At 33.0% G+C, this 24705-nt stretch overlaps 2 protein-coding genes across 4 annotated transcripts; both read left to right on the plus strand.

Annotated features, from left to right (window-relative positions):
* The first annotated feature begins 7336 nt into the window (after positions 1–7336).
* On the plus strand, positions 7337–16953 carry LOC130808696 (uncharacterized). Of its 3 annotated transcripts, XM_057674154.1 has the most exons (10): positions 7337–7766; positions 7881–7988; positions 8080–8157; positions 9135–9809; positions 10058–10160; positions 13296–13396; positions 13489–13663; positions 14184–14354; positions 16167–16267; positions 16420–16953. In XM_057674154.1, exons 1-10 carry the CDS (start codon positions 7743–7745, stop codon positions 16471–16473), a joined length of 1590 nt encoding a protein of 529 aa, XP_057530137.1. In that variant the 5' UTR covers positions 7337–7742; the 3' UTR covers positions 16474–16953. The 3 variants fall into 3 exon arrangements, with proteins under 3 accessions (XP_057530137.1, XP_057530135.1, XP_057530136.1); XM_057674152.1 differs by having other exon boundaries at positions 7337–7988; XM_057674153.1 differs by having other exon boundaries at positions 7380–7988; positions 16167–16271.
* Positions 16954–18811: 1858 nt separating this feature from the next.
* Positions 18812–22381, plus strand: LOC130808697 (auxin-responsive protein IAA32). The gene is made up of 4 exons (XM_057674156.1): positions 18812–19482; positions 20322–20597; positions 21123–21231; positions 22068–22381. Exons 1-4 carry the CDS (start codon positions 19335–19337, stop codon positions 22129–22131), a joined length of 597 nt encoding a protein of 198 aa, XP_057530139.1. The 5' UTR covers positions 18812–19334; the 3' UTR covers positions 22132–22381.
* Positions 22382–24705: the final 2324 nt, after the last annotated feature.

The following is a 24705-nucleotide window of genomic DNA, read 5'->3' on the forward strand; positions in this document are numbered from 1 at the left end:
CTTCAAAGCAAAGATCACTGCAGCAAGTTCAATGTCATGCACGGGGTAATTCACCTCATGTGGCCTTAACTGCCTCGATGCATAAGCTATGACCTTTCCTTCTTGCATAAGTACACAACCTAAACCTTCGAATGAAGCATCACAATAGACCTCGAATGGCTTGCTACAATCAGGCATTGCTAAAACAGGGGCAGTAGTAAGTCTTTTCTTTAATTCCTCGAAAGCAATTGTGTGCCTCTCATTCCACTGAAATCGTATCCCTTTCTTCAACAGCTTAAACATGGGACGAGCAACCTTAGAAAAGTTTTCAACATATTTCCTATAGTACCCAGCTAATCCCAAAAAGCTCCGAACTTCAATCACATTTCTAGGAATCGGCCAGTCCGTTATTGCTTTAATCTTCTCAGGATCTACAGAAATTCCACCCTTAGACACCATATGACCTAGAAAAGAAATTTCCTCAAGCCAAAACTCACACTTACTAAACTTCCCATACAATTTCTCCTTTCTCAAAAGCTCCAGAATCATTCTCAAGTGTTCTTCATGTTCTTCCCTACTCCTTGAATATACCAAAATATCATCGATAAAAACAACCACGAATTTATCCAAATAAGGACGAAGATACCTCTGCATCAAATCCATAAAAGCTGCAGGTGCATTTGTTAACCCAAATGGCATCACCAAAAACTCATAATGTCCATATCGGGTCCGAAATGCTGTTTTAGAAACATCCTCCTTGGCTATCCTCAATTGATGATATCCAGACCTTAAATCAATCTTCGAGAACACCTGAGCGCCTCTTAGCTGATCAAACAAATCATCTATCCTGGGCAAAGGGTAACGATTCTTAATGGTGATCTTATTAATCTCCCTATAATCAATACACAATCTCATCGTTCCATCCTTCTTCTTCACAAACAGAACAGGGGCTCCCCAGGGTGACACACTAGGTCGGATAAAACCTTTCTCCAATAACTCATCTAATTGCTTTTTCAATTCGGCTAACTCAGCTGGAGCAAAACGGTACGGAGTCCTAGAGATAGGGGTAGCATCAGGAATTAGATCTATATGAAAGTCAACCTCTCTCCTTGGAGGTAAACCAGGTAGATCCTCAGGGAAAACATCAGGGTAATCACAAACAATTGGGGTTTCCTCAAGACTTAACTTGATTTTCTCCTCACTACTAGCAATAAAACACAAATATCCCTTATCTCCATGTTTAATCATCTCAATGGCTTGAACTGCAGAAATGGTCTGAATGGGAAACACAGAATTCTTCCTAATCAAACATTCTCCACCTGGAGCCTTAACCCGAACGATCTTCTCTTTACACAAAATCTCCGCATGATGACGTCCCAACCAGTCCATCCCCAAAATAATATCATATGTACCCAACTCAAACACTATTAAATCGGCAGGTAGATGGTTGTCCGAAATCTTAAGTGGGAAATTAGGAAAGATACGGTCACACAGGAATGGTGAACCGTCAGGTAATAGAATTTGGAGATTAAATTTTTGAGGTTCAAGAGAGATAGAGGATTTATGAAGGAAAGAAGAAGAGATAAAAGATCGGTCAGCTCCTGAATCAAAAAGAATATGAGCCAAAGAGTCTCCTACGACAAAGTGACCAGAAATGACCTTACCCTCAAACGCCTGATGAAGATTGTCTACATGGTTGCTAATAGCGTGCAAACCGGCAGTCCTCCTAGCTGCAATACTCTGAACATTTCCCGAAGAACTAGGAGCTCCATAATTACCAGTACTACTAGCTCCCAACTGGATCCCTTCTCGGCAGTTAGTGGAAACATGACCCTCCTTTTTGCATTTGAAGCAGATGATCTTCCCAGTGCATGAACGACCTCGGTGATCCTTACCACATAAGCGACACTTCCAAACTGTGACTCTTGTTGAAGTGGTTGGTTGGAACGGCTTGCGATCCCAATTGGTCGGCTTCTTGTTCCTGTTGTTGTTGCCTCCACTAAATTTTCTTTTGTTGGTGTTGTCCTCTTTTTCAAGGATCCTCTCATACTCAAGCGCTCGGTCGTAGAGATCTCGGAAGTCAGAATACTTCCCGATCCCCTTTTGGATCTTAAGATTAAGACCCTCAAAGAAGCGGGATGCACGAACACTTTCTTTGCTTACGATGTTAGAAGCAAATCGAGATAGCTCATTGAACTTACAACTGTACTCAATCACGGTCATAAGACCCTGACGAAGATGTAAGAACTCATTCTCCTTTTTCCGTTGGAGTGATGGCGGATAGAATTGTTGACGAAGAGTTATAAGGAAATCATCCCAAAAGGTATCAGTCATAGTGGCCTTGACAGAACGCCACCATAACTCTGCTGGACCAGATAGGTAGAAGGAAGCCAGCTTTACTTTTAGGTGCGCTGGACAGTTAATGACCTCTAAAAGTTTCTCCATCTCTGCGAGCCAATTCTCAAAGCGAACCAGATCAGCTTCTCCGTCGTATTGCGGCGGACGATGATATGCCATATTCTTAAAGTATTTCCCGTCGTCATTGGCCTCTTGAGCCTGATTCTCCATGAGGGTGATCAGTCGCTCATTTGTCCTTTCCATCCGAGCTAGTTGTGCTTCTAGCTCTCGAACTCTAGCTTCGTGATCAGATGAAGTTACGCCATTTCTTACCTAAAATATTTTTTTAAACATGTGACTAACTTTCACATTAACTTAATTAATCTAGCACGTAATTTTACACATAGTCACATAAGCACATAGAAAACAAATAGAATTTTTAGGAAGACTTGTTTTTCATTTGAAATACTTTTCTTTTTTTCCACTTTTTTTTTTTTTTTTTTTTAATTTTAATTTTTTTTTTTTTTTAGTCAGCTATCGAGTCACATGGAACTAAAATTCCAAGATTCGAGTAACTTTAGCTCTGATACCACGTGTAGCAGGAGCGGCACTCTCGTTACATAATTAACATTAATAATTATACTTAAGATAAATAATGCGGAAGTGTAAAACGCCGAACTGCTAAAAACCATTTGAAATAAAAAAAATGTTCAAAACATAAGTAAAAATATATCTTACAACTGAGAAAATATAAAATAAGGTTTACTTAAATACGATAAAAAAACATAAGTACAATATAGTCATCAAGTAAAATCATTGAAGCTAAGTCCTCGATAGAATAATTAAAGTTGCGGCCTGGATCGAAACCTGAGCTAATTTTTTTTCCTGCAAAATACTGTCATCCATAATACGGATGACAGCCGATTAAATCGGTCAGCGATAAAGCCGAGTACAATTTTCTCAATAAGCTTATGATGCGATAGTTAAATCATGCTTACAAAATAATCATCAAGCACAATATAGAAGGTTATTACTCATTATTGACCTTTACTAAGCCATTAAGTTACATTCTCAATACTTGCAGAAGTTCATTACTGCTACTAAATACTTGGTAACCTTAATGCTTATTTAATCAAGTTCAATTAAGCCTCATAGCTTTACCATCATAGCACATCACAAGATCACAACAATAATGACAACTGATATATGTAAGGGTCTAGTTAGGTGAGGACCGTAGTCCTAATTCCTAACTGTGGTGGGAGTCGTCACTCCTCTCAATACTGTTATGCTCGAGACTTCACAGGATGGGTTTTTCTCGGACCCTCTGTCTGACACCGCATTTTACGTGCCGGCTAACACGGACGCCGGGATTTTACATGCCGGTCCATGGTTCGACGTTACCTTACTATCAGAGTCATACAATCAATATCATGCAATATCAAACAAGACTCTAAACCGAAATAGTTTACATTCTTATAAGTCAAACTTCCACTAGTCAAATTTTTGACAATTCTACCCTTTTAGTAGAAACAAATTACTAGTATCTAATAAATTAATATTTAATTAAATAACAAATTTTCGTAGCTATACTAAGATTCCTGAGGCTAAACTAAGTCATTATTGTGTCATAAATAATCATAACAGTCAAGGGTAATATTTCTAAGTACTTAATAACATATTTTATCAAATAACCAGTAAAATAGTAAAACGGATCTATCATCACTATAAAAATAACATAATCCGACAAATTATTAAGGGTCCAAAATCTATATGAAATGAGTTTTCAAGAAAAACAATGCTAAGCATTTTAACAAATTTGTTTGACTATTTTACCGATAAACCGATTAATAATTCTTTATAATTACTTGAGTCCAACAAAAAAATATCAAAACACCAAGATGATATGAAATCATTTTAAACACATAAGTTTATTTAACTAGTAAAATTCATATATATCTATATTATCATATTAATCAAAAATTTCCATATATATGACTTTTTTTTTTTTTGAGTGTCCCAAAAGTATTATTGTTTTGACGAAAATATCACTAAACTGGATATAACTTTAATATTACCATATAAAGTTTAAATGACTAAAATAAAATCATGTTGATCATGCTTTTATATTATCGAGTAACCATAAATAAATATCACATAACGAGAGAGTTAAGAAAATGTGTACCATTTTCCTCCGAAGGTGGTGCTAAACCAAGTAAGAGAATAATAATAGAAAAATAAGAACTTAAGGAAATAAGTTCCAAAAGAAAGTCTTCAAGGTTCCAAGCTTCAAAGAAGTAGATCTTCAATTACCCAAAAGAAAAAGATATCCAAGCTCCAAAAGATAATACTTGACTTTTTAAAAGTTGATGATTATCGGCTTAAGAAGTGATAAGATCAAGCTCCATCTTCATTTGATTCTTCAACAAATAAAAAGGGTATAAAGTTAGTAAGATGTTAATGAAGTGAAGATATAAGAAAGAATGGTAGAAAGATTTGATGATGGGGGTGTAAGTGATCTCATGGCTAAGGAGGGGTATTTATAATGGGTTTTGGGCAACTTTTTAGTTCATAAGATTGTATGAAAAAGAAGGTTAACTTGTGTAAGTGATTTAGAGTGTGTAAGTGAATGTGTAAGAGTTGGAGTGTGTAAGTGGATGTGTAAGAATTTGGAGTGTAGAAGAAGGTTAACTTGTGTAAGAAAATGGTGATAGCTTGTGTAAGTGATGAACATTATGGATTGATGTAGAAAGGATTTTGATTCATCAAATTTTTGTTCTAGTTTATGCTAGTGAAATGTTTTAGATTAATGGGAAAGTATGATTAAGGTTTGATTATGAAAATATGAAAGTTTACTTAGAAAATTTTAGTTAAAACTATACTTAAAGTTAATAAAAAAAATATAGTTAATTTTTAGGTATAAAATAATTAAATCAAAGTTTTAAAGTTAAAATGATAAGTAGTAAAGTTAGTTTAAGGAAACGAAATTGAAACGTAACGTTTTAATAAAACCGTAAATATAATATTAAAATTTTACTTTTTGTAGTATAAAATAATAAAATAATATTTTAGTGCTTATAAAGAAATTTAAGAATATAAATATATTTTTAAGTTTAATATTTGGAAGAAATTACAAAAATCGGAATAAGGTTTAGAATTAAAGGTGATTTGAATTAGATAACCAAAGGATTAGGAATTCGAAAAGAAATTTCGGAAGAAGATTAAGATTAAGAAATTTGAGCCTGTTACACTGCTGGCCTTGAATTATTTGGGGTGACGACCTCTTGATGAAGTAGGTACAGGGGTAAAGCCTCGGCCTATTGGCGTTCTCGTTCCCTCAAATTAAAAAATTTGATTATGTGTGTCATTATTAAATATCAAATTAATAAATTGGTTTATGTGATATTATATATATTGTTTTCTCAAATTGTTTTTCTTTTAAACTCAGCTATTAATTATTTTCTAAAATTATTTACAATTTAATTATATTTTATTTTTTAAATCATTTTCAAACTTAATCGTTTTACGGGATGGAGTTGGAATTACTCAATTTCCTGATTTTGTTAGAGTCGTATTTCAGTTTAAATTTTACCTTAAGTCGTTTAAATTTTATATGGACATAGATTGCGTTTCAGTCTTCTCTTATGTTGTAAGACCTTTGTTGGATTTAAAGTTATTAAGTTATTTCTTAGTCGTTAAGCATTATATTTATTTTATTAGAAATAGATGTGGCGGTAACACTCCCATGAGTAGGTTTTGGCTCATGTTTTCATTAAAGGTGTTTTCAAAAGTCCGACCTATTCTGAGGGTGTTATAGTTATTTCTGGGAAAGAATTCGTCATCATGGGTGTGATGGATGGTAGTGGGTGGTTATGTTAAGGTTAGGGAAGTTACTTACATAGTGACCAAGCAAGGTAAATGAAAAGTCGTAACAACCCCTTGACTAAGAGTCAAGATTAACGGAAAGTCAAGGGTTATCAAGGTAATATCACAATAATAATTAATTAAATTTTAATGTTACCATAACAAGCCTAATTATAATTTTTCTCAATATGCACTTAGTACTTGATCTATTTAAAGTCATAATTGATACATTTAAGGTTAAAATTTAAATTTTTTATAAGTTATAACTGATCATAATTAATCACTTTAAGGTCTGACTTGATCATTCTTAGATCAAATAGCATTCATTGAATCAATTGACAAACATAATTCGAAATTAAAACTTCCTCCACCTTCACATCCAGAGAAAGCAAACATTACTCCTACAACTTTATATTTCAAGTCCATTATGAATAGAAACTGTTTAGGAAAAAGTATTATCATTATTATTGATCGATGATTAAAGAGTACAAGTACTCTTATATTTCATTAAAACCATCATGTATCCATTGAATAAGGGTACTTGTTTTATGCAATGTTTTAACACTATTATTGTTAGTTTTATTGACCATTCATTTGTTGTTTAAAATTCATTCATAAAATGATAGAACAATACCATTTTATTGAATTTCGTTCTAAAATTATGAAAATTAAATAATATTTAGGTAGAAATTGATCAGTTTAACGTCAAAATTGATCATTTATAGGTCCAAATTAAATTTTTTTTTTATTTTATTTGATCTGTTTTAAGTTTTACTTTATGTTGAAATTGATACCTTTAAGGTCAAAATTGATAAATGCCCAGAAAATGAAAAAAACAATGAAAAGTATGTGACGCTATTACACGTGCGAATTGCGCCGGCTCAAATTGACGGTCTCATAATGTGACCGTCTCGTCCAAGTTTTTGTGTTTTATAAACACAAATTCTTGTGAGAGATGGTCTCTTTGAAAGTTCATCTCTAATTGGGCCGACCCATTATACTATACAATTTTTTAAAATATTGTAAATAGACATTAATTCTAATATAAGTAGACGTTTAAGATATTGAAATTATGCATTAAGTATAGAGTAGGTGAGCATCAAGTATAATAGACGTGACATATATTTAATAAATACACTAATAAGTACTATTTCTCAAAATCAAATCTACTACCTTACCGGTGAAAAATGGTACGATGACATTATCCATTCTCTTTTTAACAACGTTTTAATAATTGATTATATGCTGATAATGTGAACAAGAAGGTTATGATCTGCCGAGTGCCGACTACACAATGGCCTCGTGAAAAAAGTCGCAAAGAAACAACTCAACACCTAACGCCATTACCAGATTCAACAATCAAACATGGAGTAGAGAAATTGAATCAAGTCATCCCCAATTCGGATTACTATTCCTTGAGTTGAAACTTCTTCAAATTAAACCTAATTTGCTTCAGTTTCGAAATTCAATTTCTTGCAATTAATCAACGTTATTTTATCCAAGCAGATAGCGTTTCATCGGTTACCAGAACGATTTATGTGAATAAATAGCGCCATCAGGCTTCAATGGCGATTACGACTCAATTTCAAGTAGATATGCGTTCATTTTCTTCAATTTTCCGCCATTTTTATCCATCTTCCTCAATATGTCGTCACTATCCTGTACGCTTAACGGTTAAAGCCTTTTCCAATGATGCTGTACAGAAACTCGTTACCAAACCCTCCATTTGTACGGCTGATGAACTTCATTATGTTCAAGTAGCTGACTCTGATTGGCGTCTTGCTCTTTGGCGTTATCATCCCGATTCTCAGGTTTTACTATTGTAGAAAATAATTCCTTCGATTGTTAGTTTTTCAGAGTTTAGGTTGTTTAATTTTGGTGGGTTTTTGATGAATTTTACAGACTCGCACAAGGAATCATCCTCTTCTGTTATTGTCAGGTGTTGGCACCAATGCTATTGGTTATGATCTTTCGCCTGAGGTACTTGATTAGAAGTTATTTTTCTGGGTTCATTGGATTCAGTCATTTTGTTTACTTAAGTGTTGGGAATTCCAAGTTGTATATACTGGGCATGTGTTAGTTGCTTGCACTCCGGATTATTTTGCTAGATGATTAGACTTCCTTTATTCTGTAGGAATTGAATGCTTATAGCTAATATAAAGATTCAACTGGCAAAATTAAGGTTTCATTTCTAGTTTCTACTACTTTCGAGTCTTTGACCATAGAATTGTACTCATTTGTGATATTTAATCAACCTTTCTTTTCTTCATATATTTTAAATTAGCAAGGGGTCGGTTTGAAAATACAATAGGACGCATGTTTGGTCCAACCACCGGTGGGTGTGGGGGTGTTGAGCCTTGCTTTTGTAATAACAAGAGGCCGTTTCCTTGATGGTCTTGTTCATTCTGTGAAATTCCTACTGTCTTCTCTTTTGAACACCCTTGATTTTGCTTGTGGTAGTTTTTCATTGTATTCAGGTAAAGATTTGAGGTTCGTTCGTTTTGGTTATTTTGGTTCATGTTGATAAGAATGGGGGGGTTATAAAGGGAGGAAAATCGAAACTCAGCTATGATGGGGAATCGATATGTAATGATGTAGAAAGTGGGCAAGGAACAACTTTTAGTGGTACTTCATTTTTTTCCATCTTTTTTTTTTTCTCTTTGGTGTCTTTTATGGTGAAATAAGTTTCATTTTCACGTTATTGTTTTTTGGTTCAATTTTCTTCCTCACATAGTATTATTTTGTACTGTGTGTGTTTTACATTTATTAGGAAAAAGAAGCTCTCTTATTTTTGAATGATACTTTGAAAAAGAGTGTATTTTTGTTGCTTTTGAAATTTAAATCAAGGCTATTGATATGTTTCTTGCAATTGGACAACTTTGGATGTGTGGCTGGGGGCTTTGTTGGTCCAAGAACTCTAGATGGCTGTGTATGTAATGTCTCTGATTTTGATGCAGTCTTCATTTGCTCGATACATGTCGGGACAAGGATTTGATACATGGATTCTTGAAGTTAGAGGGGCCGGATTGAGCACGCATTCAACTTACTCTAAAGATATTGAGCAGTCTGCACATGAAATATCTAGTAGGATGGAGTTTGCAGTGGAAAAGGCAAAAAATGCTGTTCATGCAGGGTACACTTCAGATGTTGAGGATTGGGCATTAATTGATGCTGATGTCCCCGCAATTAATGGAGCTCCACTTACAGCTGCAACTGTGTGGGATGAATCAGAACTCGTGACAAAATTGACAGAGACATTCATGCGTTTGTCTCAGAGGCTCTCTGGATTTCTCAATGAAGGCCAATCAAGAATTATGTCAGCCAAACTATTTGATCAACTTCAGAAACTCTTGGAAGATTCTCAATTACTTGATCGCTTCAATGAGATAAGGGAGAAACTTTCGGGCTTGTTAGAAAGTAATGACAACTCTTCTGTGGCTAATCAAATAACAGATCTTAGCCAAAGGCTAGTGAATGTCTTTGAAGAAGGGCAGCGCTCGGTATCGCCTCAGTTCTTTGATTTGCAGGCCCGTTTTTTCACAGTTATAGAGGAGTTTCAGAAACAGCTTGACTTGATGGTGAAATATGTTTGGGATTTGGATCATTACTTGGAGGAAGATATTCCTGCTGTGGTGAGGTGACATTTCGTCTTACTGGGTGATTAAAAACATTTTCTACTTCTGTATCATTTTTGCTTGTCTTATTTTCGTTTTGTATCTGATCTTCCTTCTTCACCCATCATCTTAGCAATTGATAAAGATCTTTTTGCCTTTGAAATAATATGCTTTCACTTGCGGTAATACTTCCCAATGTGTATGCTACAACTAATGTCATTCTCTCTAATTATATGCTCTTGTACTTTTGTCTCTTCATAATGCAGATGGAATACATAAAAACTCAAAGCAAGGCCAAGGATGATAAGTTGCTTGCTATTGGACATTCAATGGGGGGTATATTGCTATATGCTATGCTATCCAGATGTGGTAAGCAGTTACATTTGCTGTTCTTATATATGGTAAAACCAATATCCTTTCACGCGAGATAATACTGACAAATGTATATGCTACAACTATTCATGCTCCCTAATATATTCATTACTTGCTGATATGTCTAGATTTTTTTTCTGCGTGAAAAGGTTTAAGCATTAGTTAAGTGCTGTCTGTTGCTTAGTTACAGGGTTAAGACGCTTTCTTTATTGCTTTCTGAGAATACGGAGGCTTCTGATTCTGTGATTTTGTTGTCAGAATTTAATCAGATCAAAGTTTATGCAACCGAGGTGTGTCACTAAGGTTAAAAGGGAAATTCCAGCGCACAGGGATGATTTCTGTGTGATATTTATATTCTAGACAGATTTTAAAAAGTAATTTAAAGATTTCTGCAAATGTTGAGATTTATTCGCTATCTTATACTAGTCCTGATTTGTGGGATCATATTGTTGTCTTCAAGAATAGTTATACAACAATAATGTTGAAGCCTTAGTCTCAACAATATGGGGTTGGCTGCGTTAACAAGACAAAACAACGAGGGAAATCTTTGCTAACATAAATAAAACTTTATTCAAGCCTATCTTGTAAGAAACTCAATTCCAGTGATCATCTACAAACATTCTCCTCCATAATCCACATTCATTTCTATTTATTGTCATATGCTTCTCCAATCCTAATTCTTCATGTATTTTTCACTCTTGCTGTCCAGCTCATCTTTGACCTAACTTTTTCTTTTATAAGCTCCTCAAAGTTGAATCACCTTTTTAATGGGTGCATTTTTCGGTCATTTTCATTTGACTAAAATAATTTAAACAATATTCTCTCATTTCTCTTCGATATCTGCAACTCCAAGACCCTTTCTCATGTTTCAATTTCGAATACTGTCCTTTAGGATATGCCCACTCACCCATACACTTGCATCTTAGCTAATGCCACATTCCTATTATGATCTCTTATCAAGCACAACACTCTAATCTACATATCATAGACCTCAATGTTAATCTAATAGAAGTTCTGTTGAATAATTTCTTTTAAACTTAGTGGCACACCTTGGTCGCATAATGCTCTGGTCGCAACTCGCCATATGAGCCACCCACACTGAATTCTATCCTAATTATACTCTTAATTAGCCATAGCTACTCCTAATTATACTCCTAAAGTAATCAAAATCATGTCTTAAGTAGATCATGTACGAGATAGAACATTTAAATCCTTCTCTTAGTATTACTGTAAAATGTAGGTTAATATTAAGAAGCTAAAATCAATTTATTTATTTCTTTTCCTTATATTACACTTACTATCCTGGAAAATATTTCATCCTATAAGCTAGAGCATTGACTGAGGCTGAGCAAGTTACTTTCTAAATTTCCTTCTTCACAAATTGGCTAAAATTTGCTATAAAGATTATCTTATATCTCCTTGAATCACGCAAAGAAATTACACATCAAAAATAATTGTATCCTCAATTGCAAATTGACCAAAATGCAAGCAAAAACATTCATTATGCCTTCAATTGGATGTTGGCTGAAATAAATGCAAAGAATGTTGTGATCCTTCACTCTATAAACTTTGCTAGGTAAGGTCCCATTGTATTCCTTCCCTCTTAATATGCTTAACTCTCGCCACTTCAGTACTAATTGCACCCTTTACGGAACATATATACTTCCTCTGTTTCTTTTTACTTGCTGCACTTTAGACTTTAACGCAATTCTTAAGTTTTGGTTTGATCTTCTTTGGTGAATTGTTATTTGTAACAAAAAATATGTTATAGCTTTTTTTTTTGGAAAAAGAAAAAATTTTCATTAATCCAGAACAAAACAGTACATAGAGTACCACTAACAAGAGAACCGTCTTCCTAATTTGCATCAGCATGAAAGGAAGGCACACCTTCTAGGAAGGGTTTCCCATCTTTCACTCTTCACGTGCATAAGGGAAAGCAAAACTCCAGAGAAAGACAAAAAAAAAAGATTAACTATACAGTATAATCTAGTTACTCATAATCAAAAGATTCCTAATCCAATGGCGTTGTATATTGACACCTTTGATTGGAATATGCAAAACTCTACTCTTGACTGCAATTTTTACTTGGCGGGTAACCCTATTTACCATAAGAACATTGAAATTCCAAATAGAATCATTCCGAGCCCTCCAAACCTCATACGTATGACTGCATAGTGCAATAGTAGCAATCTATGCACAATCTTGCGCTAAACTTTTATAGTTTTTGTGAGTGTAAGTAGATCTTTTAGGTGCAAAATTGTGCATAGGTATGCATGTTTTGAGAAGTGTTGCAGTGAAAAAGAAACATAGGAAGTATGTGGCAATATAAGTGGAAAAAATAATTGGAAAAAAGATAGCCTTTTTTCTTTTCCATTGCTAACTCTTAATATTAAGACATCAACACTCGACACAGGATTATATGTTAGAGCTACCTTGTTATCTTTCTCTTTTACCTTTTACTTTGATGTAAAGCGAGCAGTTTTACTTGCAAACTTTTAGGCATTTTCCTTTCAAGCTTCAAAGCAACACAACTGTAAATTTAAAAACTAAAGTTTTAATTTCAATCTTCGTTTTTTTCAAAAATAAATAACATTTCTTTCTATACTAAGCTTTACATAAAAATATAAAATTTTAGATAGTGTCCACATGTCGCAAAACTCAGGCATTGATGAGTTTGACTCCGTAATATGTGTTGGAATCATGTTGGACATGAAAACTTAATTCTATGTAGGTAAAATAGGAATTTGATAAGTGGAATAGCTTTGAGGGTAGTCTACTTGCTAATTAGTGATTGCAGAAGTGCAGGGCATTGGACTTGCCAGGTACCTATTTTCATATGCACTTTATAGTGTTTTTTGTTTAAATTTATGAAGTTAACAATATTTGTTGCATCGTTTTCACTATGTTAAATATGTACCTTACAAGAGATGACTTCCGATGGCTTGTAAAAAGGTCTTTTTACTTATCTAAGTCATGTTTAGTCACGTTGACACAGTTTATTTACTGCCTTTTTGTGTGTACTCTGTGTGCAAGTGTGTTTTTACTCAATGAATTTTAGGATAGTTATTTAGTTGCATCTGTGACATTCAGTATTTTGATGGGCGGCCAATATATGTCTATTGTTTTAATCAGCTTATGAAGGTAAAGATCCTGGAGTGGCAGCCATTGTAACCTTGGCGTCCTCACTTGACTACACAACTTCCAATTCATCACTGAAGATGCTGCTGCCTCTTGTTAGTGTTAAGCTAGTAAATACTATGGTTCTTTATTCTTTTCTGGTTGAGAATATCTGTTATTTATTTGATTTTATGAACTTTTATGTCAGGCTAATCCTGCACAAGTCCTTAATGTTCCTGTTGTTCCACTAGGGGCCATGCTATCAGCTGCTTACCCCCTCTCATCAAGTCCTCCATATGTTTTATCTTGGTTGAATAATTTGATATCAGCAGAGGACATGATGGATCCAGAGTTGTTGAAGAAGCTTGTTTTGAACAATTTCTGTAAGCACCAGCATGTTTCCACCTTGTCTGTATTGGTTTGTGTGTTTCTAGTGCAATTTTTTACGAGTGGCTAGGGAGAGAAATTTAACATGTATATATGATAGATTACAGCATTGCACTTCTTGAGGATGTATTGCCTTGGCAAACTTTCGTGCATTCATGAGGATAGAAGTTATTTTTCTATTATGTGTTTGTATAATTTTTAAAAGATCAACTTCCTTGTCTACACTCTACATTGATTTGAATTTTCCATTTATTGTGTTGATTTGCAAATAAAGGGTTATTCCAAAGTCTGATTGTTTCTTGTTGAAGATCCCATTCTAGTGTTTCCCCAGGCATTTAGCAGACTAGAACAGCGTTTTTATTATTTGAACTTTGTTGATTCATTTTTATTGCATATCCTATTTATAATTTCTTAAACTGTAAACACTTGGATGATTTAGTTGTCAAATTTTCCTTGATTCGCATTTGTGTGCACCAAACTTTGTTTTTAACTGATTCTTGTTGATTTTACTTCCAGGTACGATACCTGCTAAACTTATATTGCAACTAGCAACAGCCTTCCGAGAGGGTGGATTACGTGATAGGAGTGGTACCTTTTTCTACAAGGATCATCTCCACAAAATTAGTACCCCAGTTTTGGCTCTCGCAGGAGATCAGGACCTAATTTGCCCACCTGAAGCGGTTTATGGTTTGTACAAACTATTTTATCCCTTAGTTGTTTTTCATGTTTAATATTTTACTTTTGAGATGAAATAGAGTTGATTTGTTTTTGACTGTCACGTCTAATTCTTAAAATCCTGTTGTTTACAATCAACTTAGAATATGAGGAAGTGTTTTGTAAGGCTACATTGACAAACGAACTTTCCATATTACTAATATAATTTCTTTATGTTGTTTTTGTAGTTTAATAAGACCTTCAAAATAGGAAAAATAGTAGACACTTTCTTTGTCTTCTTTTTGATTACGTAATAAATAATCTTTTTTGTCAATTAAATAAATTTGTAGGTTGTCCATTCTTTATGGAGCCAATAGAATGTGATACGCCTAAGAAGATGCACAATATTTACTAAGTTCAGTTTGGTTTGGTTTTAGACTAGGATGATTTCAAGAAATGGAGTACTGCTTGACGAAGAAAGAATTTGCACGTGCTTATAATTAGTATGATGAAAGCATATGAAAAAGTACCATTGGAAGTATTTAAGTGGGGTATGACAAAGAAAGGTATGCTACCTAAGTATTTTAGTGTAGTCCAAGATATTTATGAGGAAATTCAAACCGATGTTAGGACATGTAGGGCAGTAACCCAAGATTTCTAATCATAAATAATGATTAGTCTACACTAGGTTATGCTTTAAGCCCTTTTCTAGTTTGCAATGGTCCTTAATAAGAAAAGAAAACCTATCCATGAGAAGTTCTTGTGGTGTGGGTTTTTCGTTGTTGACATCGTATTTTTGGATGAAACGAGAGATGAAGTTGATGTTAAGTTAGAGATGTGGAGGCAGTGGTTAGAGACATTAGGGTTTAAACTAAGTTGAAATAAGATATAGTATATGAAATATCGTTTTGGTATGGAGGATTAGTAAGGTGTTGTAATGTTGGATACAAAGGAATTTATGTAGAATGAATTTTCCAAATATGTTAGCTTAATTTTTTACAGCGGAGATATTAATCAAGATGTAGAACATAAGACTTAATGTGGACAGCTTGAATAGAGAGTTGCAATTGGAATATTATGCGATCATGGTATACCGATAAGGTTAAAGGAAAAAAATGAATAATGACTCCCATCACTACTATATAGGTCATAATTTTGGGCTTTTAAAAGAGATCATTGTAGGAAGACGAGTTTGTTGAGATGCTTATGTTAAGATGGTGACTGAAAATGATAGAAATCCAAATGAAGACATAAGTCTTGGAGTTGCAGAAGAGAAAACGAGTGAACTATATATGTTGGTTTGGTCATGTGCAAGTTAGAACTTTGAGAAGAAAAGAAGAGGAAGAGGTATGTTAAAATTACTGGGATGACTGGATTGAAGAATAATATGAAGAAATTGAAATTTATAAGAGTATATGACAATAGATAAGAAGGAACAGAGAAGGAGAAAATTTGTGGATGACCATTGTTGTAGATTAGAATTGGATATAATCTTCGATACTCTTTTTCTCTTACATTGATTTGTTTTGGAATTTGGATCATTTAGCTGCCCGATATTTTGGGAAAAGACTTGGACATTCTTGTTGGTGTTTTGACGGAGCAAAAGATGTATAATAATTTGTTTTGAAAATAAATTTGTGACATGACTCATTTGCTATATATTTTTGCTTATGAAGTTGCTGCTGATGTTTGACATCTACGGTCAAACGAAACAACCTCTTTGTTATTAGGAGGATAATGTTGCATATATTCGACCCTCTCAAATCTTACCTGGGGGGAGCCACATGGAATTAAGATAATAATAGTTATTAAAATGTCTATTCTAATGCTCTTCTCTTGGAACAGAAACCGTTAAGCTCATTCCTGAACACTTGGTCAAGTATAAAGTTTTCGGAAAACCTGGAGGTCCACATTATGCACACTATGATTTGGTTGGAGGAAGACTGGTTAGTATGTGTTCCAACCTCTTTTTTATTTTTTTGTAATTCGACTTTTATTACACATGAAAGCTATTGTAGGGTAGGAGGTGTTTTTGGTGGTTTTCAATATCTATCCGCATCTCTTGTGGCTCATTATGAACATGTTTTCGTTATTACAGGCTGTGGATGAAGTATATCCTTGTATAATTGATTTTTTGAGCTCGAATGACTAGAAACTGTATACAAGCCTGAACACTGTTATACAATGAACTTCCGCAGTTCCAAATATTTCTTATCTCTGTTAGGTCGTGCTCCGCTATTTCATGGTTTACTCAGCGAAAACGAAGTTTCTGCACAAGGCAAGCCACTCTCCTCTTTTAATGTGAATGTTAGCCAATGCTGTCAGGCCAGTTTCTAGCCTGCTTACCATACTTTTAATGCCCATGTTTTATGGTCAGAACTGTACATCCATATAACGTGTTTTTGATTATTGGCAATTGTAACATATTGCGTTATAGTCCTTGTCAGGTTCATTCGATAAATGTGAAAATGCGAGTTAAACGGGTTTTGTTGCAACTTTATATTATTGTTGTTCCCCGCTAAAATTTTGGGCTGAAATTCATTTTTTTGGTTGTCAAAATTGTAATTGAAATGATGTGAAGATGTTATAGCTTCATCAGGGGGATTACAGACAGGTTTTTGTTTGGGATCTATTACTACTGTATTGATCATGTGAAATACAGAATATCTATTTTGCTTGGTTTCATTTCAGATCATATTGCAAAAATATGATTTTGGTCATGGTCACAATTATGGTCATAAAGTAGATCAAGGTCTTGCAGTTGTCTCACCCTTTATTTCGACTGCAGTAAGCTCAAAAACTTTTGTGATATATTGATATGAAACTTTTCTTGCACTATGTTTTTCGATTCCCGACACTCAGGAAAATGAGGAGACAACGCTGAAAACCACAATTTATTGGAAAAGTAATTGTGGCCTCTTACCTTGTAGATGGATAAGACGAGAGTTTATGTAATGTAATTGATATGCAGGCCTGTTTTCTTGTCCTTTTGGCGCGTAATGGTTCACATGGGGGATTTACTGTGATGTATGTTTAGGGGGACAAAACTTAGAAAACTCCTTCCCTTGCTATTTGGAGCATCACATATGATTAGGTCATCATTTCTTGTTTACTCGCTTTAATAATGGACAAAAATTTAATTAGATTTTTACTTGACTTTTAGAAAGTATTATAGTAGAAAGATGTGCATAGTGAAAATGCAAATGCTTTGATAGATGAGTGGCTATACTTAGAGGGATGCACACGAAAATATGAGAAATGTCTTGGAGTTCTAAATATTAAGGAAAAGATGCAAGTGAATTGTTTAAGATGGTTTAGGCATGTGCAAAGACAGGGTATTAGTGTACCACTAAAGATGCTCTAAATTTGAAGCAAGGAGACTTAAAAAGAGGCGAAAAATATCGAAAATGACTTAGTAGTGTAATACGATACATAGGATCTAAACTTGTACATTGAGATTGTAAAAAATTAAAATTAGTGGAGAAGAAAAATTAATGTGGACGACTATTGCAATTGATATTTGATTTAGGTTGCGGATTCCAATCTTTTTGTTGCTATTATTGTTGAAAAGGCAAAGTGATGTTCGTTACGATGTTTTTATGTAATTTTAAGCCATTGTGTAATTCAATAACCCTGATGAAAATTGTTTGACAATATTCTATATTCTCATCAAATATGCTATAATTTTACTTGTGATTGTACCACCAAATTTATTACATTTCTTATTTTGAAAATCACCAAGATTTTCAATTCTCATCTACTCATCCGACCTCTGTTTTTATCTTTATTAAATCTTCTTTTAAAAAAAACAAAACAAGAAAATTTGTTCCATACTGTACATTTCTTTGTTAATGTGTTGAGTGTTTGATATCATCGTTTATTCGATGTTAAAAAAGTTACACTAAAAAAAGGATCCGATAGCCAACCATAGTTGAGTCGCACCTACCTAAACTTTCTAATCGTCGAAAAAAACACCGTTATGATCGTCTGGGGACGTTTTTTTTTAACATAATCAGTCATTGATTATCTAGCAACACTATATCCATTTTCTTTCTATTTTGTCCAATAATTTCTAATTTTCAGGAAAATTATAGTAGGATTACCAAGCTTAATTTAAATTAATAATAATAATAATAATAATAATAATAATAATAATAATAATAATAATAATAATAATAATAAAGGGTAGAATTTCTTATATAGAAATGACAAGTGTTCAACTTTAACACCAGCAGAAATGTCTCCTATAGTCCTATCATCTAAACAAAATAAATTATGGGCATATATCTAGTAAAAATAAGTTACTCTTAATAAATAGTGCAAGTTGAACTGAAACAAACAGTACCTGAAAGTCAAGATCAGTTTATATATATATATATATATATATATATATATATATATATATATTTGCTTTTTATCGGTGGAATCTACAGAGGGTTAATTACTACTGATCTATAACCCTAATTGGCAAAGGACCATAAACAGGTAAACCAGTCGAGAGCTGATTGACTCAACCTAGATGATCAGAAAGGTAGCAGTCCCAACCTCTTCTTCCTTGGTTCGAACATGAGACCTCAGGGAAATGAGACTCGTGCAAGGTGGCGTACCCATTGCTAGAATCAAGACCAATTTTTTATTTTTATTTTTAATCTGAAAAACTGCTCTTGGATAGAACCATTTTCTTCCAAAAGGATAAAATCTGTTGTAGCAATCTTGGGTTGCAGAATCTAAACCATTTCTGCCAAGATTATATATTCCCATCCCTATTTGTTTCCTTGCTTTTATAAGTTTGTTTTCTGCATTACTTTTGTGACACTTTCAGAAAACACACAAGATTATATGATAACCAAAAGGCAACACTTCCAATGTGGGAACAGACCTTTGATGTCTTTTTGGTAGGTTCCCACATTTACTTCCTGTTCTTCTCTATTTATAATTCGTCGTATTCAATGTAAGTCGTCAAATTATCACCACCACATCAGTCTTTTCGTGTTAAAGATCGATCGATTCAGTATGGAGTTGAATGTGGCTGAAGGTTTCCTTTTGAACTCAACTGCTCTTGAGTCAGTGTACAATCAAGTGAAGAAAGATGATGGCTTTATTGATCTTGGACTCAGCTTGAAAACACTTCAAACTCATGCTTGTCATCCTGTTGATCAATGTATGTTTTTCTTTCTTACTTTCTCTTATTAGCTGACTTAAGGTCACACTGGCTGTAACCTACTTATGTTCACTGATAATATATTGGGGGATATATAGGGTATGAATGTATTTTAGAGATTTAGAGTATATAACATATTCTGGCTGGAGTTTCAACTATAAGCATAAGCTTTTGGTTGAGTTGGTTTCTTGACATGGTATCAGAACCGAAAGTAGTTCTTAGATATGATGTGGCTAACAAGTGAGGGGGAGTGTTAGAAATACTTCACATGTGCAGAAGATTTTACTTCACTAAAATAGTGAGTTGTGGAGTTGCATATAATGTTTAGTGGGTAATCCTCCTAATACCATATGGTTTTGGAAAAAATTAAATCTTATTAGATGTGTATGCAAGTCAATGCTCATGACCCGTGTATTTGCGGGTCCACAAACCCACGGGTGTCCTGTGGGTATATCCACACGTGTGGGTCCACGGTGATTATGTGATGATGGTGATGATTTTCTCTTATTAGCTGTACCCAAGTCTTTTATATTCTTCTAAAAGTAGTTGACACTCCTAAAATGTCTAATGTGAATCAACATCATTTATACTTTGTATATCTTATTCATAGGGACTAGGGAAAGTTAGATGGCAGATGATACCCTTATCAAAGGGTTTGATATGAATGTATGACATCTTTACAACTGAGATTATGTAGCATCATGCATTCATGTCAAATAGAACCGACTACCAAACAGACTGTTAATACAAAACATGAAAGATAGAAGAAATTATGTATATGTATTCAGTTATTATAGTGAAACTGAATATTTATACGAATTATATATGAATAAATGCAGCAAGCCAAAGTTTTGATTTGGATTCAACAATAGTCCCAAGTGGGGGTTACAATGGTCTGATGGAGTGGCCTTATCTTCAATCAGTACACCTGAAAAGTCCTAAATGCTCAACAACAAACCCAAATGAATGTTGTGAAGATTTGGAGGGAGTCCAAAGCAAACAACGATGGGCTTACGTAAAAGTTAACATGGACGGGGTTGTCGTAGGCCGGAAAATCTGTCTCCGTGATCATACTGGCTATGCTAGCCTTGCTCTTTTGCTCGAAGACATGTTCGGTATGCTAAAAACTTCACAACTTTTAAGAACGAGAAAGATAAAATTTATAGGTGTATTTGGTAAATGAATTTTTGGTTACACAAATTATTACATGAGACGGTCTCATCGAGAGACACGCCTCATATTTGGGTTAAATAATCCATCTCTAGGGCCGGCCCTAAAAGGGAGCAAGAGGGGCCTATGCCCCGGACCCATAAAAATATTAGAAAAATGGCGCTTTAATAGTTAATAGTTAAGGTCCCATAAAAAATATTAGTATTTTGCCTCACACCTCACATCACAGGGAAAAAAGTGTTGGCAAATGACTTTTAAAGCAGTTAAAAAGCTAGTTTTTATCATAAAAATTTAATAATAGTTGACTTAAACTTAAACTGACGACTTAAATAGTTGGCTTAAAAATTAAGAAAAATATAATGCTATTAGCTAGTTAAACAGGTCAAACATCAATTATCAAACACCTTTATAGTTTTCTTATTTGTGAACATAAGCATTGTATGATAGGACTGACCTTGTAATAATTTCAGGAGGATTAACAGCATTTGGTTTACACTTGTTTCAACGCGGATCAGAGTTTAGTCTGTTTTACAAGGACAGGGATGAGAACTGGAGGTCTGCTGGTGATGTGCCATGGAAGTATGTTTACATTCACATTAATCTACATATCATTTTTTTTTTAATCAATAACATTTTAAAAGTATTATCCCAATATTTTTAAGTGACTTCCACCTAGAGTGAATTTAGTAAGGTTATGCAATCTTATCCTTGATAATGAAGAAACTAACATTCACATTAATCTACATATCATTTTTTTTAATCAATAACATTTTAAAAGTATTATCCTAATATTTTTAAGTGGCTTCCACCCAGAGTGGATTTAGTAAGCTTATGCAATCTTACCCGTGATAATGCAGAAACTAACAAAGAAGTTATTTCTGATTGACCATTATCCAATGCCTTTGAGTGAATCCCACTTAGGATGGGGTTCGAGGTGTTTAATAGGGTCAATTTCAGGTCAAGTGTTTTGAATCTGTTCAAAATTGAATTTTATGTCTACATTGATTTATATATAATTTAAAATTCATTCTGAAGTCAGGTCAAATTGGGTTCGGTTACAAGGTCGGTAAATATCGTATCACCAGATTTGTTTTGAACACGTCTAGTTGGGGTTTAAGAGGGTCGGATGTACGCAATCTTACTCTTATTAATGATGAAACTAACAAAGAAGTAATTTTCGATTGGCCATTGATAGTAAACGTCATTTACAACTTCATATAAATAAGAATTGCGCATAAATTAATAAATTATTTAACTTTACTTCATTATAATTCAAAATCAAAAAACTATTAATCTTTGATCCCATCGAAATAGTGTACATAATATTTTTTTTTTCATAAAATTCATATTAAATTGTTCCAAGGAAGAATTTTACTGCTACAATGATCATTTTCCTATGTGTGTTACTGATGCAGGGATTTTGTAGATTGTGCAAAGAGGTTAAGGATTGTGAAACACAACAAAGTTTATATGTCCTAAGAACTTTACTCATTCATATGAAGTGAATTAAGCATAGATATATCATGTACTTGTCATAAAATAGCTCGTTAAATCCATGACTTGCACGTCTCGGCTCCCTTTCTTCCTTCCAAAGGAAGAGCTTATATGCAAATTTTGAACTTTTTTATGTATGAATCAATGTACTATTAACTTTTGTGCAATTTTTTTTATTAACGATATAAAGTGATTTAAACCTTCCCTAGTAAGCGTATATCAAATAGAATATAAATATTTGTTTAATTAGCTTAAAAATTTATGCATTGTCTGAATGAAAAAAAAAATATAGAAATTTACATATAAAGGAGAGGAAGGAATTTAGTTCTTCATATAAGTGGTGAAAATTAAACTCCTGTCACAATAATGAAAATAAGGAAAAAAAGTTATTTAATTGTATAAGAAGAATTGTGGACCTAGAATTAACAACCATTGACATCAACTAGAATCAAAGAGCTAATGGAATCAATGGATTTATGCTTTTCACCACCAAACAAATGCAAGTCCATTGTTTGTTATAAAATGTAATACAAAAGCAATTAGCCAAACACATCTTTGATCATTTGTCATTGTCCCATTCATATTCTTTCTAATTCCTTAACCTAATAAAGACAAACATTTTCTCTTCATACCTTCAAATGGAAGCCATTTTTATGTTAACAACCATAATACTGAAAATAATATTTTCAACTAAAGTAATTTTGTATTTCAAACCTATTATTATTTATCGCAAATTAATTATAATCACATATATTTTTAGAAGCTTTAAAATACACACTGACAGACAATATACTAAATAGGTCCTAAAAATAATAGTTAAAGTCATTAACTTTGTATGACACAATAAAATATTTTGCAATTAGTAATGTACACTATTCAAATTTGTCAATTTACATCCAATTTCCATAAATAAATAGGATGAATATATAAAGCATATATAAAGTCAAATAGTTGTAGTTCGACTAAGAAATTTAAATTTGGCCCATAAATTAATTTTTTAAAAGTAAAAGCAGTAACTTATACTTTCACATAGACATAAGATATTTGACTGGCCCATACAAAAAAGTCATAGCCTACTACAAATTTATAATCTTTCAAATTGATTTATAAATATTATCAATATCCCACATAATTTTAATTTTAAAACTTTTTCTGGATATTTAAATGTCAAGTGGCTTCATTGTAATAAAGAAAAGTTGACTATTGTAATAGTCTTATTTTAATTTTTCTTTAATATACATTTCAAATGTACCTAAATTTTTAAGCCCGATTCTTAAATTTCGCCACCCTTTTCATTTTATCGCCACCCCCCTCCAAATGAAATTATGAATTTGCCCTTGATTTTTAAAAAATTATAATTTTGCCACTCTTTACAATTTTGCCACCTCAGTATTACAATTTGTTCTTACATAATAATAATAATAATAATAATAATAATAATAATAATAATAATAATAATAATAAACTATGACCTGGCATTTTTCAGTACAATTTTGTTCACCCCTAATACTGAGGTGAATGAAACTAAAATTAAAAATTGAACAAACTATGATGTAACAACAAATGATTGAATAAAGAATGGAAGTTTTAATTGTAGTATTCAATCGGACTATATATAGGGATAAAAACTTAGTACCAATTTATTTTTAGTCCGACTTGATTAATTTGAATTCGAGATAAAAAGTTTGACTCTAATTTTAAAAATCAATTTTGATTTATATTTTTGAAAAAATTTGACATTTCAGTTTAAATTTTGATAAAAACTGATATTCAATTATTTGAGTTTATTTTAGATTTTTGGAATGATTTAAACATATAAATGTGTCTATTTTGATTATTATTTATGTGTTTTTCATTAATGGTAGAGTTATTGGATTTCATCATAGAAGGATTTTTCCCGATACTTTAACATCATCTAAATTTTTTTGTATTTATTCGAAATACATCACTGTAATGAATTTATTTTTTATTACTAAGTAAAATTTGGGCAATCGTTGTATATTTTGAGTTATTAAGTTGAATTGGTCGAATTATAATTATTTTTTTGATAGAATTTGGACAAATCATACCATGTTCAAGAGACATTATTTCTATAAATTTATGTACGGTTAAAAATCTTTGGCTTTGCGAAAAACATATATCATAATCCGGCTTCGTTGAAGGTCTGAGAATCCAAGTCGAGGCAAAGTCGGAGGGCATGAAATCCAAGTCTGAGTCGAAGGGGGAAGTGAAAAAAATATTTTACTTTTATCTTGAGCAAAGTTTAAGTATATATGATCCGATCTGAGTCTGAATCAATATATTTCATATTTCGACCCAAATTAGATTTAACCCAACCGTTTTGACTCGTAATTAGTTTCACATCATCATTTTTAGTCGGAATCCACTATATTTCTAGTCAATTTTTTATTTAAGTTATTTCTTTTATTGTAGCCAAAATCAATATATTGAAAAAAAACAAAAGAATTTAAATTTAAATTTGTGAAAAAAAAAATTATCTATATGTAAAAATTTTAGAAGTTTTTTTACCCGTTTGTTTGACCCAAAAACTAAAGGACC

The sequence above is a fragment of the Amaranthus tricolor genome, chromosome 3 (genome assembly GCF_026212465.1).
Source record: "Amaranthus tricolor cultivar Red isolate AtriRed21 chromosome 3, ASM2621246v1, whole genome shotgun sequence".
In the NCBI taxonomy this organism is placed as follows: domain Eukaryota; kingdom Viridiplantae; phylum Streptophyta; class Magnoliopsida; order Caryophyllales; family Amaranthaceae; genus Amaranthus; species Amaranthus tricolor.